The sequence below is a fragment of the Acomys minous genome (assembly GCF_964271855.1).
Source record: "Acomys minous genome assembly, chromosome: 20".
Lineage (NCBI taxonomy): Eukaryota > Metazoa > Chordata > Mammalia > Rodentia > Muridae > Acomys > Acomys minous.
Genome location: NC_140502.1, coordinates 19,011,680 through 19,028,888, shown reverse-complemented (window position 1 = coordinate 19,028,888; position 17,209 = coordinate 19,011,680). Strand labels below are relative to the sequence as shown.

At 43.8% G+C, this 17,209-nt stretch overlaps 1 protein-coding gene across 1 annotated transcript; it reads right to left on the bottom strand.

Moving 5' to 3' along the window:
- Window positions 1-3,443: 3,443 nt before the first annotated feature.
- LOC311590815 (cell adhesion molecule CEACAM5-like) lies at window positions 3,444-16,923 on the bottom strand (the record flags this gene model as incomplete). Its single annotated transcript, XM_084770083.1, has 7 exons — window positions 3,444-3,727; window positions 4,750-5,109; window positions 6,504-6,863; window positions 9,847-10,200; window positions 12,918-13,277; window positions 15,571-15,990; window positions 16,866-16,923. 7 exons carry the CDS (start codon window positions 16,921-16,923, stop codon window positions 3,444-3,446), a joined length of 2,196 nt encoding a protein of 731 aa, XP_084626209.1.
- Between the last annotated feature and the right edge of the window lie 286 nt (window positions 16,924-17,209).

The following is a 17,209-nucleotide window of genomic DNA, read 5'->3' as shown; positions in this document are numbered from 1 at the left end:
TTCCTAATACCCAGGATCAAGGCTAAACTCTGCAAGGATAATTCTTCTAAAGAGCAAATTGATGAAAGGCTGATGCCAAAGCTGTTTGAAATCAGTGACTCCCTGATGGGAGAGAGAGAGAGAGAGAGAGAGAGAGAGAGAGAGAGAGAGAGAGAGAGAGAGAGAGAGAGAGAGAGCTAGCTCTGTGTTAGATGCAGAATTGACAGGGAGGGACAAAGCAAATACCTGTACTTTGTGTTCCAGGAGGAGTGACAGCAGCACAGCAGAAAACACCAGCTTTCCTGTCAAGTAGGGGGGAATGGGAGACCTGTAACACGGAAGAATATGTCTCCAGAGCTGGGTGGCTTGTTTCTAGAGTCAAATATAAGAGTCTATTCATTTTCACTTCTGGATCCTGATGTTTCCTTGGCCCAGTGATGACCAAGATTACCATTAATTCATTCCTGGTCCACAGACACCTGAGAAGGTGAAGACACTACATATGTGGCTGCAATAGATAGCTCATTCTTCACATCTGCCACCTGTGGCAGGGCAGAGTGAGCCCGTGTAAGAGTCAGGACCTACTGGAAGGGACACAGCAAAGTTTGGTCCTTTACATTTCAGGAGAAGTAATAGCATCACACCAGAAACACATGACTTCATCTTTAGCAAGTTGTGGGGGAGCCATGCTGAATTCAGCCGTGTTAGAAATCCTGTGCTCAGGCTGCAGGCTGTGACCTTCAAGTTGTTGACCTTTGCTGAAGGAGGTCTTGTGTTCAGGCTATCTTTGGATTGCTTACCTCTGAAGAGGAATACCCAGGGAGAGAGAGAGAGAGAGGGAACTACCCAGAGGATTAAGGAAGTTCTTACAGGGAACTACTCAGAGGATTGTATTCTTACCTTGTAGGGGAAGTGAGATTGTAATAGAGTTTGTGGAGTCCTTGCTATGTAAACCGTACTCACTTTTTAATAAAGTGGATCTTGATTAGGATCCGTCTTGCCCTCATACCCCAGGTGTCTCTGCCTCTTCCAATTTGCACCCCCCTCTTTCAGATAAACCCTCGTTTGATATGTCCTGTGGACCAGGGAGCAAGTGAGCTCTGGAGTTCTGGAATTCTAAAAAATTCTCTTGATGCCAGATTTTCTTTTTCTGTAACTAAGTCTCCTGGATATAGGATACATGATTAGTGAATGTTGCAAAGTGTATAATGTAGCCTTAAATATAAACAAAGATCTGACACTGGGACAGGACATCTGCCCATCTATTACTATTTGCCTTCAGGTGAGAATTTGCTAGGCTTAATCCTTGAGGACATGGAGTCATCAGGGGGATCTATGTCCTCTGTTCCTTCCTCAGGGACCCTGACTGTCATGTGATGTCTCATAAGCCACCAGCACAGTTGGCTAATGTCCTGGGAACCTGTCCAGCTGTGCTCTCCATGCTGAGACTCAGGAGGAGATGGCCAGGTGACCTAGCCTAACTGTGGGCCTCATGGCAGGGCATTGCCTGGTTCCATGACACTCAATTGAGGCTAGATGTATAGTGAATTAGGAAAGTATCCACATACCAAGCAAAATAGCGTGTAGATCCCAATACATGCACATCATATGCTGTGAAAATTCCAATTACACTCACTTGCATTAACTGAGCTTTAGTCTGAGATGCTGTTTTTCTTTATCACAGGTGGTAACCCTGAGCTTCCCCAGGCAGGCAAAGTCTCTCCATGACGTTCTTGGCTCCAGCTGTGTCTATCTGGATATGTAGGAGCTAGCGTGACCTAGCTGTTCATCTGTGTGGTTCTGTGTCAGGAAACCAAAAAAACTGAATAGTTTGTCTCTGGCCATAATGAAATACTAGATACTTCCAGGCAACATTTTGATTGAGTGGGTCACTTAGCTTTTCCCTCATTACATTCCACATTCTATAGTCATAGGATCCTAGGTGAGTCCTCATGACATTGATTAAGGCGAGAGTCCTGTTGCCCGCATAAAGCTTTAGTCGGACACCTCCTGATAGAGTCTGACCACTTACCCACCGCAGGGTAAGTTATATCCTGAGTCTCAGGTTCATATGTCAATGCTACAAAGTCCTCACTCTCCACTGGGCTGGGATTGTTGCTTACGGTTGTATATAACGGCATCGTGAAGACAACAGAGAGGAGATCGTCCTGAGTGAGACCTTTGACTTTTTAAAGGCATGTCACACTAGCGCTGGACTCTTACCTCCCAGTTGACAAGAGTCCAAAGAGAATGAGTGTGAACATGATGCATGGGACCTGGTTGCTCAGAGATGGTCAGGACTCCTGTGTGTTGTAGGAAAGCCACAAGACTTTCTTACATGTGAGCTGGGATACAGAGCTTGACGGTAGCTAGGATGGCCATGCAGCCCGAGGTGCTGCGTTGCTCTAGATGAACTATCCTACACTGCTCAGCATGGGCCAGTTCCCTCTAAGACTTTGCTGTTTTAAGGCTGCCGTCCATTTAGGTGGTGATGAGAGTTCCATTGTGCTTCCAAGAGAAGACTCACAGACTGTCCTCAGGACTCAATGTGTGAACAGAAACTTCACCCACGAGACCAAGAACAGGCCTGCATTTCTTCTCACATGTCTAGCTGGACCAAAACTTGAGCCACTGTACTTCAGTGATTTATGACAACTGACATGAGCTACTGGGTACATAAGTATGAATCACAAACCCAAGAATGATCTAGGAATATGAATGGTATAGGCAGGCTTTGCAATATTAATATATAATATATAATATAATGTATAACGCATGGTATATGATATGTTGCATAATATGTAATGTATAATGTGTAAAGGATCATATAAGTTATAAAAACATGTATACAAGAAAGAAATCATGTATGAGGTCCCATTGTAAATGTCAGTCTCAGGATAAAAGCAGTGAGTGGAGCATTGCACCGAACATTTGTACATCCGTATATCAAACAAACTGTGGGTCAAAGCCGTTTAAGTGCTAGTTATGAGCACAGTGAAACGTAGTCTCTTAGCATGTCACTCTTCCTCATTTCAAAAGGACGGCTGGCATCTAGACAGCTTTAGTGTTAGGTAAAACTTCTGGAGCATATGAGAAGATGATTTTCTGCATGGAAACACTGTGCCATTTACTAGGAGACTCAGAATATCCAGGAGGTTGGCGTTCCTGAGATAATTTTCCATGGATTCTGAATATTGGCCATATATTTGATCCACAGCATACACTCTTAACCTCAATTGTGTTGACTATACGATGTCTTTATTTTCTTTGAAAAAAAAAACAATTTTCACATTAAACCCTGGCCTGTCTTTCTAAATATGGTCATGTCAGGACTACAGGCACGAGGCACCATGCTAGCAGTTCATAAGTGGAAAGTTACAATGTGTACCATATAACCTTTGTCCATGTTGTATATCATCAATAAAGGAATTCCCCCACTCTGTTGTAGGACGAGAGGAGAATGGTTACACATCCATTACAGCCAAGCTGACTGGCATACTGGTTTGTGAACTGACTGGGTTGGAGACCTCACACTGATAATCTCCAGCATCTTCCATCCTCACAGGATCTATGCTGAGCTGGCACTTTGTTGGAGACAGTGTCATCCTCTCTGTGAGCTGCAGACTCTGATTATTGAAGAACCACTGGATGGAGATTCCACGGTCGGGGGAGAAGCAAGTGAAGACAACTGAGCCCTGTACTGTGACTGCAGTGTTGGTGACTCTCACGAAGGGCTCCGTCACAGGCTCTGTGAGAAAACAGACGAGGGGATAAAAATGACATTAGTTCTTCAGGGAGCTCAACTATCCCCACTATAGCTTGCATTTCATAAAGCCTCCAGGGTGGAGATGTTAGAGCTGTGACTTTCATCATACCTTGCTTTTTTGGATCTGCAACTCATGGTCTGTGGGACCCTGACTCACACATGGACTTTGCTGTGTCACAGTTTCTCTATATTAGGACACATGGTGCATGATCATTGCCCTGCCTGTGGGCTAAGCTTAATTATGAGCAACTGACTGACCTTGGAATGGGCAGCTACTCAAACCAGCAGTAGAAAGACTCTCTAGATTGGACCCCAGAGGACAATGAGGAATATGGGGTAACTGTCTCCACTGTTTCTCCCCTTGCAGACATTGAACTTCCTGTGAAGTCTCATAAACCCGTCAGAATGATTAGGTAATGGTCCAGGAACTTGTGCACAATGATTCAGATAGGAGATGCCCAGGTGACCTACAGCACTTCAGCTCTCAATGCAGTGATTAACCAGTTCCACACTCTATGGAACTTGGATGGTGAGTAAAAACTTGTTCTCTGTCAGTTCTAACAGAATAGCAAAACAAAGCACTGACAACAAACACCCAAGTGGCACCTGAAGATGAGAGATGGACAGAGCCCTGGAGCCAGGACTTCCTGGTCCTCTCTGTGATGATCCCATTGCTTCCTCAGTCATTACCTGCCAGACTCCTACAGGGTATTTATTTCTTGTGCACATGTGCATGGTGAGGACCCCAAGAGGTTGTTTTGGGTCTGTCACCCTTGTGCCGAGTTATCCAGCACATGTTTGTCTATTTTCAGTTGGAGACTGGTGAGGGTTTATGATCTACTGCAGTTTGTCTGTCCAATGTATGCCCTTTAGTAAGTGCCCAAACCAAAGAACAGGGACGCAATGCAGTAGGGGATTAGTAGGTTCATCTCATTCCAGACAGTCCAGTGTATGACGTAAGATAAGTGATAACCAGCAGCTGGAGACCATTCAGAATCACTTACTATTTACATGGAGTTGCACATATACTTTTTCAATTTTGAAGTCTCTGTTTAAAATTTCTAACATGTACAATCCTGCATCTTCCTCAGTGACCTCTTTGATCAGCAGGGATCCACTTGTGTACACCATCTCTCTTCCACTGTATGCAAGTCCCCAAATGGTGGAATCCGTAGCTCTGATGTATTCCGCAATTTTAAACGTATCTGTCCTATATACCGATTTGTACCAGAAAAATTCTTGAAAGTCTTTTGGAAAATTACGAACTAGGAGAAGAACTTCTTTTCCTACAGCAACATTCCGTGGTACTGGTTTGATCTTGACTTGGACCGAGGTGAGACGGTTACAGTGAGGAGAAAATGGGACTAGAAATAAATAAAGAAAATTTATCAATTAGGGCATATTAGGTTGGTGGTAAGGTGGTGACCTTTATCTTGAGCAGATGGATTTATCACTCAGCCTAAAATTCAGCTGTTGGTATGTCTATCCTACTTTTTGGAATTCAGAAACATGACCTCAATTCCCCCATTGTCCTCGAATGTGTCATTTCCTCCATGAGAAATTCTCTCTTGTTTGGCTTCTCCATGGCTGCCTCCTCACTGCCTTTAGTCGGACACTGAGCACATTCATACACACTGCAGTTTGTAATTATTATTACACCTTGAGACAGGCTTGGTTGTGTAGACCAGGCAGGCATCCTGTCTTGTCTCTAAAATAACAGACACTGGTCACCATACTTGGAAAGGTACGGTTCTTCTGGTGGACTGGACTCTGTAAGTTACTCAACCTTACAGTGTTTTAACTTTTTCAATTGGGAAGTAAAAATAAAGACAGTATTACTCAACCTTACAGTGTTTTAACTTTTTCAATTGGGAAGTAAAAATAAAGACAGTATTTCTTCACTGCATAGTGGTGAGTATTAAATGCCTTCTTACTGTCCTTCCTTGCAGCCCACCGGATGGGAGCAGGCTTAGAGCCAGAAGACACCTGGTTCCTTGGCAGGCCCAAGTCTTTGAAAAGGTCCAAATACTAAAAATACCTGACTTTAGGTGAACTTGAGACATGCTAGAGCCCTTTGTTAAGTGAGAGCCTTAACTTAATATGCCACCACGAAGTTGACATGTGGGAAAGCCATTTTTAAGTCAGAGACTGAAAGTCCCAGACCACTGCAAGAAATCCCACCCCTGAGATATCAGCCCTGGGTGATAAAAGAGACCATGCTAAACAAGCCATTAAATCAAGCCAGTAAGAAGCACTCCTCTGTGGTATCTTCATGAGATCTTACACTTTATTTATGGACCTCTCATTTTTGGAGTGAATAAATACCCCAAGTCACATGATTGGTTTAAAACCTTGGTTGTCTCTCATCTCTGAGAAGAAGTAAGAATTTGGTTCTGACAAAATGACCCACAGGTTCACCTCTAGACCAGCCTGGGACAGATGACTGGGGTCACCGCTTCCTGGTGCTCACTTATCTGTGAGAATGCCATGGTTCTTTACATACATGAATAGATCCCAGATACCAGGCAGAGTCTCCTTTCTTAGGTGAGTCACGTTCCATCAACCTCTTCCTTGATACAGGGGAGAGTTAGACAACAAAGTCTGGTATAGGTTTCTGTCCACCCCATGTATCCTAAACTAAATGCTCCAAGACCAACAGGAGGACACAGTACAGAGAGTAGGGAGTCACAGGCCAGGTATAACACCCCAGTGTTTCTAAGCCGCACACTGCATTGAACAATCACAAAGAACCACTTACCGTCCATGTGGAGTTGCACATGTGCTACTTCAGCTTTCAAATCTGTTCTCAGAATTTGTAGAGTGTAGAATCCAGTATCATCCAGGGTAACACCCCGAAGCAGCAGAGACCCATTGTTGTACATAGTCTCTCGACCACTGTGTGCAGGCCCTAGCACATTAAAACTTGCGGCTATTATGCGTTGGGCAATCTCAAAGTTCTTCAATGCAAGCATCCCTTTGTACCAGAAAAGGGTGTGAGGATTCTTTGGGAGATTGTGAATGAGTAGAAGAACACTCCCCCCTTCAGCAACACTTGGAGGAACTGATTTAATACTGAGCTGGGCAGAGGTGGGAGGGCGATTTCCACTCAAAAGTTGGCCTAGAAGGGGAGAGAGAGAGAGAAAGAAAGAGAGAGAGAGAGAGAGAGAGAGAGAGAGAGAGAGAGAGAGAGAGAGAGAGAGATTAATATTGGGACCTTTGTATTTTGGTAAGTTGAAGCCCCTGCCCTGAACACGTGTGTTCATTGCTCAGTCTAGCTGTGTGGGTGAGTGTCTCCTGTCCTACTTTGTGTATCTCTACTTGACATATACTCTCCATGGTTGTTTTTCATTAGGTGTCCCTCTGGCTTTGGCTCACAGACCTCATATCTCTGCTCACATTTGCTGTACACTAGCATTGGGGTGATGCCTCCCCTACCTCTTTCCCTATACACACTGAGTCTTAACTCCCTAACTCTTTCTTCTTGTTGTTCTATTCCTCTTGTGGTTCCAGTCAACACCTGACTTCACTTTCTAGATTTCTTTACTGGTCTGTCTTTTAATCAAACAGAACTGTGATTTGTCTTATACTTTTAAAGGAAATGCAGCCTAAAATATCAAATACCCGTGGAGAATGAATGAGTGTGTGAATGAATGAATTAATGAAGGATGCTCTAAAACTTTGTATGCCCATAAGTTTATTAAAAGATTCATACATTTGGGCATACACTGCTAAGTTTTTTTTCCAGTTGCTTTGACCTTTCACACTTATAAACAAATTATATTTGTGTGTGAGTTACCGTGCAAGGGTGAGTCAAAGTGTGTGTAGGTTAGTGCCTATCACAATCCCTGGGTGGATGTCAAGGGAGAACTTGGGTTCATTTGTTCTCAGGTCATCAGCCAATGAAGCAAATGTAAATCCCTGTACCCATTGAAACATATCACTCTTCAACACCAGCTTGGGTTTTTTTTTTGTTTGGGAACTCATAGCTGAGGACATCAGTCTTCAGAATATTGCCATTATAGTGATTAAATTTAAGCGAAATCTACCTCTCACACTCATCCAAAACTTTCTTGTTCACAAACATCTTCCTCATGCCAAGCCTCTGCCTGGATCTACATATTCTCTTCAATAAACCCCAGCACTCCTTTCAGGTCCATGTCCTACTTAGGAAAGTCCAAACAATAGACTTGTTCACTGTCATGCCTCTTCTTATCTGTGAGCACAAGATGCTGAAAGGTGGTACACCCTTTCCAGATGGTCACTAGGGTATATTCCTGATCACTGTGGCCCACTCTGTCCTGTGAAAATTCTTCTCCAGCACAGATGCCAAGTAATCTTGTCTTCTCCCTATCTGAGCTGAGCCTTCTCCAAGGCAGAAGCATCTATTCGACTCCCATGGGCTGTGGATAGGTCTGTGTTATAAACACCGCTCTGCCTCCTGCACTCTCAGTACTGTCCAGTGTCACTATCCCCTCTCTCTTTTTTATATTTCAGTTCTACAAACCACAGTGTGATTAAAGTGCTGATAAATATCCATTTCCCCTAGAACACAGCAGCTTAATTCAGGGCTGATTTCTGCCATGTCCTGGATTTTGTCTTTCAGTTCCAAAGAGAGACCCTCTGTGCTTTCTTTGTGAAGCACAATCTCAGATACACACACAGCCTACCCTGTGACTTCAATGTTCTAGAAAGGTGGACTTGCCTCTCACCATGATAGGGACAGAGGTGCCTGTTAGGACTCCAAAGGGACCATCTGAGTGATGCATGAGGAAAGGGACAGAACTATTCTCAATAGATCCACCAAGCAATGTTCTAATCCAAGACAAAGAACCAGGAGCATATTTGTGGGTTCTCACATCCTGGGTGTATGGGAGTAGGTAATCTGACTCCTGGAAAGAGGGCATGGTCTCCATTGTCCCATGACGTGTTTCAAGACTATGCTCCCAGTTCCTTTGCTTAGTGATCTGTATGATTTGTCTGCCTATGCACTCTCTGGGATTTCTGAGATGCCTTGGGCTTCTGTCTAGGAAATTTTCATGGCATACCATATCTTTCCCAAAGAAACAACATAAAACTGACAAGTGACCATGATCCTATGGCAGTGTTGCAAATACAGGAAGCAGCCGTTGTTTCTTAGAAGGCTGTGCCTATGACTTCCAGGTCTGTAGGGGGCAGAAACAGAATCCAGGATACAAGTTACATTCCTGGTTCATGGAAATATTTTTTTTGAGTATTGATTATGTATCCCAATGCTGTGCCTGGGTGATCACTGAGAGAACTGTAGCTCATATCTTGGGAATTACCCAGATGAGCAGAGCCTGTTGTCATTTGCCTGCAGGGAAGAATTCTCTGAGCTAGACCCCAGAGGACAATCACAGGATAGGAGGACTTGTGTTTTCATTTCCGTTCCTTGACAGCCATGACATTCCTAGAAGCTTCATAAGGGCTTAGTTAATGCCCTGGGCACGTGTTCAACAACATTCTCCATGATCAGAAACTGAAGGAGATGACCAGGGGAACATGAATCTCATAGCAGTACAATGGCTAGTTCCACACAGCACAAGACTTTAACTTATATAAAGGGCACAGTTCCCTGACAACAGCATGTAAAAATTCAACCCTAGTAAAGCTGCTTCTCAGGGTCACCTGGAATTGAGTCTGTGACAGAGATATGGAACCAGGGATTCCTGGAACTCAGCTATTTAAGGGCTCTCCTTGCTCCTAAACCAGGCTCAATATTTATCCCTCAAGGTCTCTCACAGGGCTACATGACTCGTGAGAGCCCCAAGAATCTAGATTGGGGCTGATACCATTGGGCTGAGTTACCCACCATGCAAGGTGAAGCAAAATGAATTCTGATCACGCGCAGGCATTCTCAACCATGTGTGTCAACCTGCACCAAGTGCTCAAGCCCAACAGGGAGACACAACAAAGAAGGGTTTTGTCTACCCAAGCATCTTGCAGCAAGTGCTCAAACATCAGTGTGAGGACAAAACGCAATGGGGAGAGTGAATGGGTTCACCTTAGTCCAGACAGCCCCGGTGTATAAAGTAAGATAAGTCATACTCAGCAGCTGCTGGAGCCCAGTGAGAGTCACTTACTATTTACACGGAGTTGCACGTATGATTTTTTAATTTTGAGGCCTCTGTTTAAAATTTCCAGCATGTACACTCCTGCATCTTTTTTAGTGACATCCAGGATCTGCAGGGATCCATTGGCGTACAACAGTTCTCTTCCGCTGTATGCAGGCCCCAAGATGGTGGAATCCATGGCTTGGCTGTATTCTGCAATTTTTAATATCTCTGTCTTATGCACCAATTTGTACCAGAAAAGTGCTATAAAGTCTTCTGGCAAATTATGAACTAAGAGAAGAACGTCTTTTCCTACAGCAACATTCTGAGGCACTGATTCAATCATGATTCTGGTGAGATGTTTACAGAAGGTAGAAAGGAAGTCTAAAAAAGAGGAAAAAAATATCAATTAAGGAATATTGGGTTTGTGTGTAGGTGCTGTCATTTGTTCCGAGAAGATATATTTAATATTCAGCCTTAAGATGCAACTGTGGGTGTGTATACCCTACGTGGTAGAGCAACATGACATAGACTCCCTTAGTGCCTCTGAATGTGGCATTTACTCTGCGAGGAACTTTCTCTTTCTTTGTTTTTCTCAATGGATGCCTCCTAACTCCCCTCAGTCAGACACTGTTCACACTCACGCACATTGAAGGTTTACATGATATATACCCTGAATTCTATAGGCCCCAGAACTTCACTTTCTAACTTATTTACAGTTTGCTTTACGGATCTTGTCAATCTCTAACTTCACCTACTAGATATGCTTGCTGTTCTGTGCTGCGTCCTATTGGATTGGGGCTGGGAGAAGGGCAAGGAGACGTTTGATTTCCCTGGCAGTCTTGGGTCTTAGAAAAAGGTTCATCTACTCTAACATCTGGATTTATTTCAACTTGACACAGGTTAGAGCCCTTTGGAAAGTGGGAGCCTGAGTTGAATATGCCTCTACAAGATTGACCTGTGGGAAAGCCCGTAGCATAAATTTTTTAATTGGAGAGTCTCAGACAACGGAAGAAAATTCCACCCCTGGGCTATTAGTCCTGCACGGTAAAACAGAGCAGACAGTGCAAGCCAAAAGGAGCAAGCCAGTGTGCATCACTCCTCCTTGGTATCTGCATGAGATCTTGGATCATATTTATCAACCTCGCATATTTAGAGTTAGTAAATACACCAGCTTGAAATAACTAGCCTGAAAATATTGTTCACCACTATTTATGAGAAGCCAAGAGTAGGGTCCTTGCAAAATGATCCCCAGGATTACCTGTTCTGGAGCATAGGGGCAGACTACTGGAGTCAGTCTTTCTAGTGTTCACTTCTCTGAGGATGACATGATTTCTCCACAAACACGGCCAGAACCCAGTTACAAGGCACAGTCTGACATAATAGGCTAAGCCACTTAAAAATTTTTATTCAGATTATATCTCAATTGTTATCCCGTCACTTGTATCTTCCCATTTCCTCCCATCCCTCCCTCTTTCACCCTATTCCCCTTCCCTAGGCCTGAGACAGAAGGGGACCTCCTCCCCACCATATGATCACAGCATACCAGTTCTCATCCTGGTAGCCTGCTTAACCTTCCTCTGAGTGCCACCAGGTCTCTCCACCAAGGAGAAGTGGTCCAATAGGGGGCACCATAGTCCATGTCAGAGTCAGTCCCTGGTCTCCACACAAATGTGCGCTGTCAGTTGGCCAGATATGAATAGGGCATTCGAGGTTTACTGCATGCATTGTCCTAGGTTGGTACAGTAGTTTGAGCAGAGCCCCCTGGGTCCAGATCTGCCAGCCTTGATGGTCTTCTTGTAGGGTTCCAGGACCCTCTGGGTCCTTCCATTTACTCATTCTCCCACACCTCTCTCACTTGGAGTCCCAGTAGGAAGTCCTAGCATCTATCCTAATCCCCCGCTGAGGGAAGACTCTCAGGGGACACCCATGTTTGGCTCGTGTCCAATTATAAGTGAGTATATACCATGTGTATCTTTCTGGATCTGGGTTAACTCACTCAGGATGATCATTTCTAGTTCCATACATCTACCTGCAAACTTAAAGATTTTCTTGTTTTTAATAGTTGAGTAGTATTCCATAGTGTAAATGTACCACAGTTTCTTCATCCATTCTTTGACTGAGGGGCACCTAAGTTGTTTTCAGATTCTGGCTATTATGAATAAGGCTGCTATGAACATGGTTGAGCATATGTCCTTGTTGTGTGGTGGAACATCTTTTGGGTATATTCCAAGGAGTGGAATAGCTGGGTTTTGAGGTAGCCCTATTCCCAGTTTTCTGAGAAAGCACCAGAGTGGATCCATACTTATCAAAATGCACAAAATTCAAATACAAGTGGATTAAAGACCTCAACATAAAACCAGAGACACTAAATCTGTTAGTAGAAAAGGTGGGGAAAGAACCTTGAACTCATTGGTAAAGGAGACAACTTCCTGAACAGAAGGGCAACAGCTCAAGCTTTAAGGTCAACAATTAATAAATGGGACCTCATGAGGCTGAGAAGCTTCTCTAAGGCAAAAGACATTGTCAACAGAACAAAGTGACAGCCTACAGACTGGGAAAAATATTCATCAACTCTACATCTGACAAAGGGCTAATATCCAAAATATATAAAGAGCTCAATAAATTAAACACCACCAATCCAAAAAAAACCTAATTAAGAAATGGGGCTCAGAACTAAGCAGAGAATTCCCAACGGAGGAATATCAGATGGCTGAGAAGCACTTAAAGAAATGTTCAATGTCCTTAGCCATCAGAGAAATGCAAATCAAAATGACTCTGAGATTCCATCTTACATCCATCAGAATGGCTAAGATCAAAAACTCAAGTGACAGCACATGCTGGTGAGGATGTGGAGAAAGGGGAACACTCCTTCATTGCTGGTGGGAGTGCAAACTGGTGCAACCAGTAAGCTGCTTTCCATCAAGATCTCCTTTCATACAGCAAGAAGTCAGACAAAAAAACCCTCATATGTCCTGCACTAAGTGATCAAATCCCAACAGCATGATACAATGTGGCTAGGAGGAGGTCACAAGGCATGCATGACAGTTCCATGTGTCTAAGTCTCACATTGTACTGAACAAGCACAGAGAACCACTTACCATCCACATGGAGTTGCACATGTGCTACTTCAGCTTTCAGATCTGTACTCAGAGTTCGTAGAGTGTAGAATCCAGTATCATTCAGGGTAATACTCTGGAGCAGCAGGGATCCATTGCTATACAGTGTCTCTCGACCACTGTGTGCAGGCCCCAACACACTAGAATCTGTGGCTATTATGTGTCTGGCAACCTCAAATTTCTTCACAGCAATCACCCCTTTGTACCAGAAAAGGGTCTGAAGATTCTTTGGGAGATTGTGAATGAGTAGAAGAATGCTTCCTCCTTTAGCAACACTGGGAGGTACTAATTCAATACTGAGCTGCAGAGAGGTGGGAGGGTGTCCACACATCCAAAGGGAGGCTAGAAGCAAGAGAAAGATTCACATAAATAGGGACTTTGTAATTTGGTAAGACAGGGCTCCATGTCCTGAGCATGTGTGTTCTTTACTAAGTTTAGCTGGGTGGGTGTCTCTCCTATTTTGAGTCCCTTTATTTCTCATTCCTTGTATGATGTCAACATGGTTATGATTCCCTACCCTCATATCCCTGCTCACACTCAGTGTAGATTAGAATTGGGGTTAAGGCTTTCTCTACCTTTATCCCTAGGCCCAGGGATACTCCACACACAGGATATCTTGGCTCCCTGACCCTTTATTTTTGTTGTTCTGTTTCTCTTGTGGTTTCAGTCAACACTTAATTTAACCTTCTAGGTTTCTTTACTGGTTGATCTTTTAATCAGCCAAGACTGGGATATTATAAGAGCCATGACTTACCGTATACCTTTAAAGGAAATGCAGCCTAGAATAGAAATCAGGTACCTATGATGAAGAATAAATGAATGAGTGTATGAATGAATGAATGGTGATTCAGGACCCAAATGCAACTTGATTTATTTTAAAAATTATACACTAGGGCAGATAGTGCTAAATTTTTCCAACTGATTTGCCTTTTTACACTTATATACGTTTATATTTGTGTATGAGTTAGTGTACAAGGGTGAGTAACAGAGTATGTATGTATGAGTGCAGGACACAGTACCTAGCTGGACGTCAGAAGACAATTTGTGTTCATTGGTTCTCAGATCATCAGACAATGAATGAAATGCCAATATTCATTGAACCATGTTACTGATACATCAGCTTGATATTTTGTTTGGGAAGTCATAGCTGAGAACATCAGTTTTCATAATATTGTTATCATGGTGGTTAAATTTAGATGAAATCTATCTGACACTCATGCCTAATTTTCTTGTTCACCAAAAGCTTCCTGATGCTAAGCCTCTGTCTGGCTCTGTATATTCTCTCCTATGAACCTCAAGACTCCTTGCAGGCCCTTGTCACCCTTAGGAGAATCCAAACAGTAGAGCGATCCAGTCATGTTTCTCCTCACTTGTGAGCAGGAGTCCCTGACAGGTGGTGTGCCATTTGTAGAGGGGTACAGGGTGTCTATTTGCTCACGGTGGCCTGTCCTGTCCTTTCTCTGTGGCATGTCTGCTCCAGCACAGCACCCAAGTACTCTTGTCCTCCCCCTATCTGAGCTGAGCCTCCGCCCAGGCAGGAGCATTATCAGAGTTCCATTGGCTGTAGGTGAGTCTGTGTTCAAAACACTGCTCTGCCTCTTGCATTTTCAGTACTGCCCAATGTCCCTATGCCCCATCTCCTTATCTCTTTATATTTCAGTCTCCCTAACCACACTGTGAACAAAAATGCTGATGAGCATCCATTGCCCCTAGAGCACAGCAGCTTAACTCAGGGCTGACATTTGCTGTGTCCTGGATTTTGTCTTTCAACTCCAAAGAAAGATCCTCTGTGCTTTCTGTGTGAAGCACAAGCCCAGCTGTGATCTTAATGCTCTATAAAGATAGGATTGTCTCTCAGCAGAAAAGGGACTGAGATGCCACTGAGGGCTACATAGAGACCATCTGAGGGATGCATGAAGAAAGGGACAGAACTATTGTCAATGGAACCACCATGCAGTGTTCTGACCCAAGATGAAGAACCAGGAACATATTTGTGTGTGGGAGTAGGTAATCTGAGTCTTGGAAATACAGGGTGTGTTATCCATTGTCCCATGAAGGGTTTCAGGGCCATGACACCAGTTTCTTTGCTTGGTGAGCTGTGTAATTTGTCTGCCTATGTGCTTCCTGGGCTTTCTGAGATACCTTGGATTCCTGTCTACATGATCCCCATTGGCTACCATATCTTTCCCTCCTAAAGAAAACCAAAGGGGAGAAATAAACACGGTCCTCTGGCAGTGTAGCTTCCCACCCCCTCCCCCGCATTGCTTTCTCAACCAGAATCAACCTTTATCCCTTAGGGTCTTTCTCAAGGACACATTCTAGGTGAGCACTCAGTGATTTCTCAAAAAGTCCCAATGTTGATCAACTATGACCAGTCCATTCTCAAGGATACATTCCTGGTGAGAAGCTGTTATCACTGGCTGAATTAACTACATGTCTGCAAAGTGAAGTGAAGGAAATAATTTTTTTTCTATTTCAATTATTATGCAACATTTGTGTCCTGAACTAAATGCTCAAGCCCCAACTTCAAGGCACAATGAAGAGAGAGGCAGGCATAGGCCTGGCTTTATATTCTTGTTTGTGTTCAGTGAAACAAGCCACACCCAGCACCCAGAGTTTACAGAAAATTACTTACAATACACACGAAGGTATGTGGATATATTCGATACAATTTCTCCTTGTCTATTTATGAGTTGTAGTGTGTAGAATCCTGTGTCTTTCTGGGTGACTTGGCTGATCTGCAGAGATCCATTGCTGTAGATGGTCTCTCTGCCGCTGTGTACTGGCCCCATAACACGTCCTTTAGCGTTCACCGCATACAGTGCAATTCTGCGGCTCATATTCCCCATCCCTTTGAACCAGGCAAAGGGTACACGATTCCCTGGCATATTCTTGACATGTATAAGGATGTTTTCTCCTTCAATCACTTGGGGTGGCACTGATTCAAGGGTGATTTCAGCAGTGGTGATTTGGGCAGTGGTGATTTGGGCAGTGGTGATTTGGGCAGTGGTGATTTGGGCAGTGGTAGGCAGGTGCCAGCAGGTTAAAAGGGAGGCTAGACAGGAAAAGAGAAAAACAGTGAATATTGAACAGGTGTGTTTATCACTTAATTTAGGTGTGCCCACCCTCCCTTATAGAAGGTGTCAGCAACATGATTTCTAGTCCCTCAGAACATCTAAACATGTCCTTTTTTTTTCTCTATAGGATTCTTAGTTCAGGTGTCTGCCTGACTCTGTACTCAATGTTCCCATATCCCTACTTACATAAAGAGTATTTGGTGTAAGGGGCATCGCATCTCTGTCCTACTTCTGTAGGAGGCCCTTGCTTTCTGACTTTTTTTTCTATGTTCCCTTTGTATTTCCGGTCAAACTGTTACTTGATCTCCATGGACAATCTGATTTCTGGTCCACTTTAAGTCAGGCTTTGGGAGGACCTGAATTAATCTGACTTTGGAAGTTCCAGTTTTTATAAAGTCCAAGACACCAGTTGAAAAAGGAAGGAGGGAGGGAAGGAAGGAAGAAAGGAAGGAAGGAAAGAAGGTGAGCCTTCAGGAGGCTATTTACATTGGAGAAGTTAAAGAATAAATTCAGGCTATCATATATCTAGACATTAGGCTATCTCAGTGGTCTATCCTAGTTTTGTTTCTATTTGCAGAGTCACCCTGCCATGGTTGAGGACATCAGTATTTAGACCATGGCATTCAATAGGACTGATTTTGAATAGTGAGTGGTGGGGGCTTTTCATTTCCCTCATCCCCTCCTGTCTGCTGAGAACTAGTGGCTCATGAACCTTTGTCCCCTCACTTTACCTTCTTCCCTATGACTGAAAACAGAAACCCTGTGTCTCCTCTGTGACTCATGTCCTCTTTAGGATATCTCAGCTGGCTTCTGATTTCCCCTCCCTCCACACTCAAAGAATGGGTAAACTTACCAATAAGCAGGAGATACAGCCAGGGGGTACACCCCTTGCAGGGAAACACCAAGGACATTGCCATCTGTCTTCTAACTGTGCCGTCCTCTCTTTGAGAAGAGCTTCAACTCTAGCACAGCCTCGAGGTTCTAATGTCCTTCCTCCTTCTGAGTTGAGCTTACCTTCAGGAAGGAGAAGTTCCCAGAATCCAATGGGCCATGGATAGTGGGGTCTATGTCCAAGGAACTGCTCTTTATCTTCCACTCTCAGTCCTGTCCAGCGTCCTTCTCAACTTTTCTCGCTTTACGTTATGTCTCCAAGAAACACATTGAGTAACAGAGCTGAGTCAGCAATCCCTTGCCCTC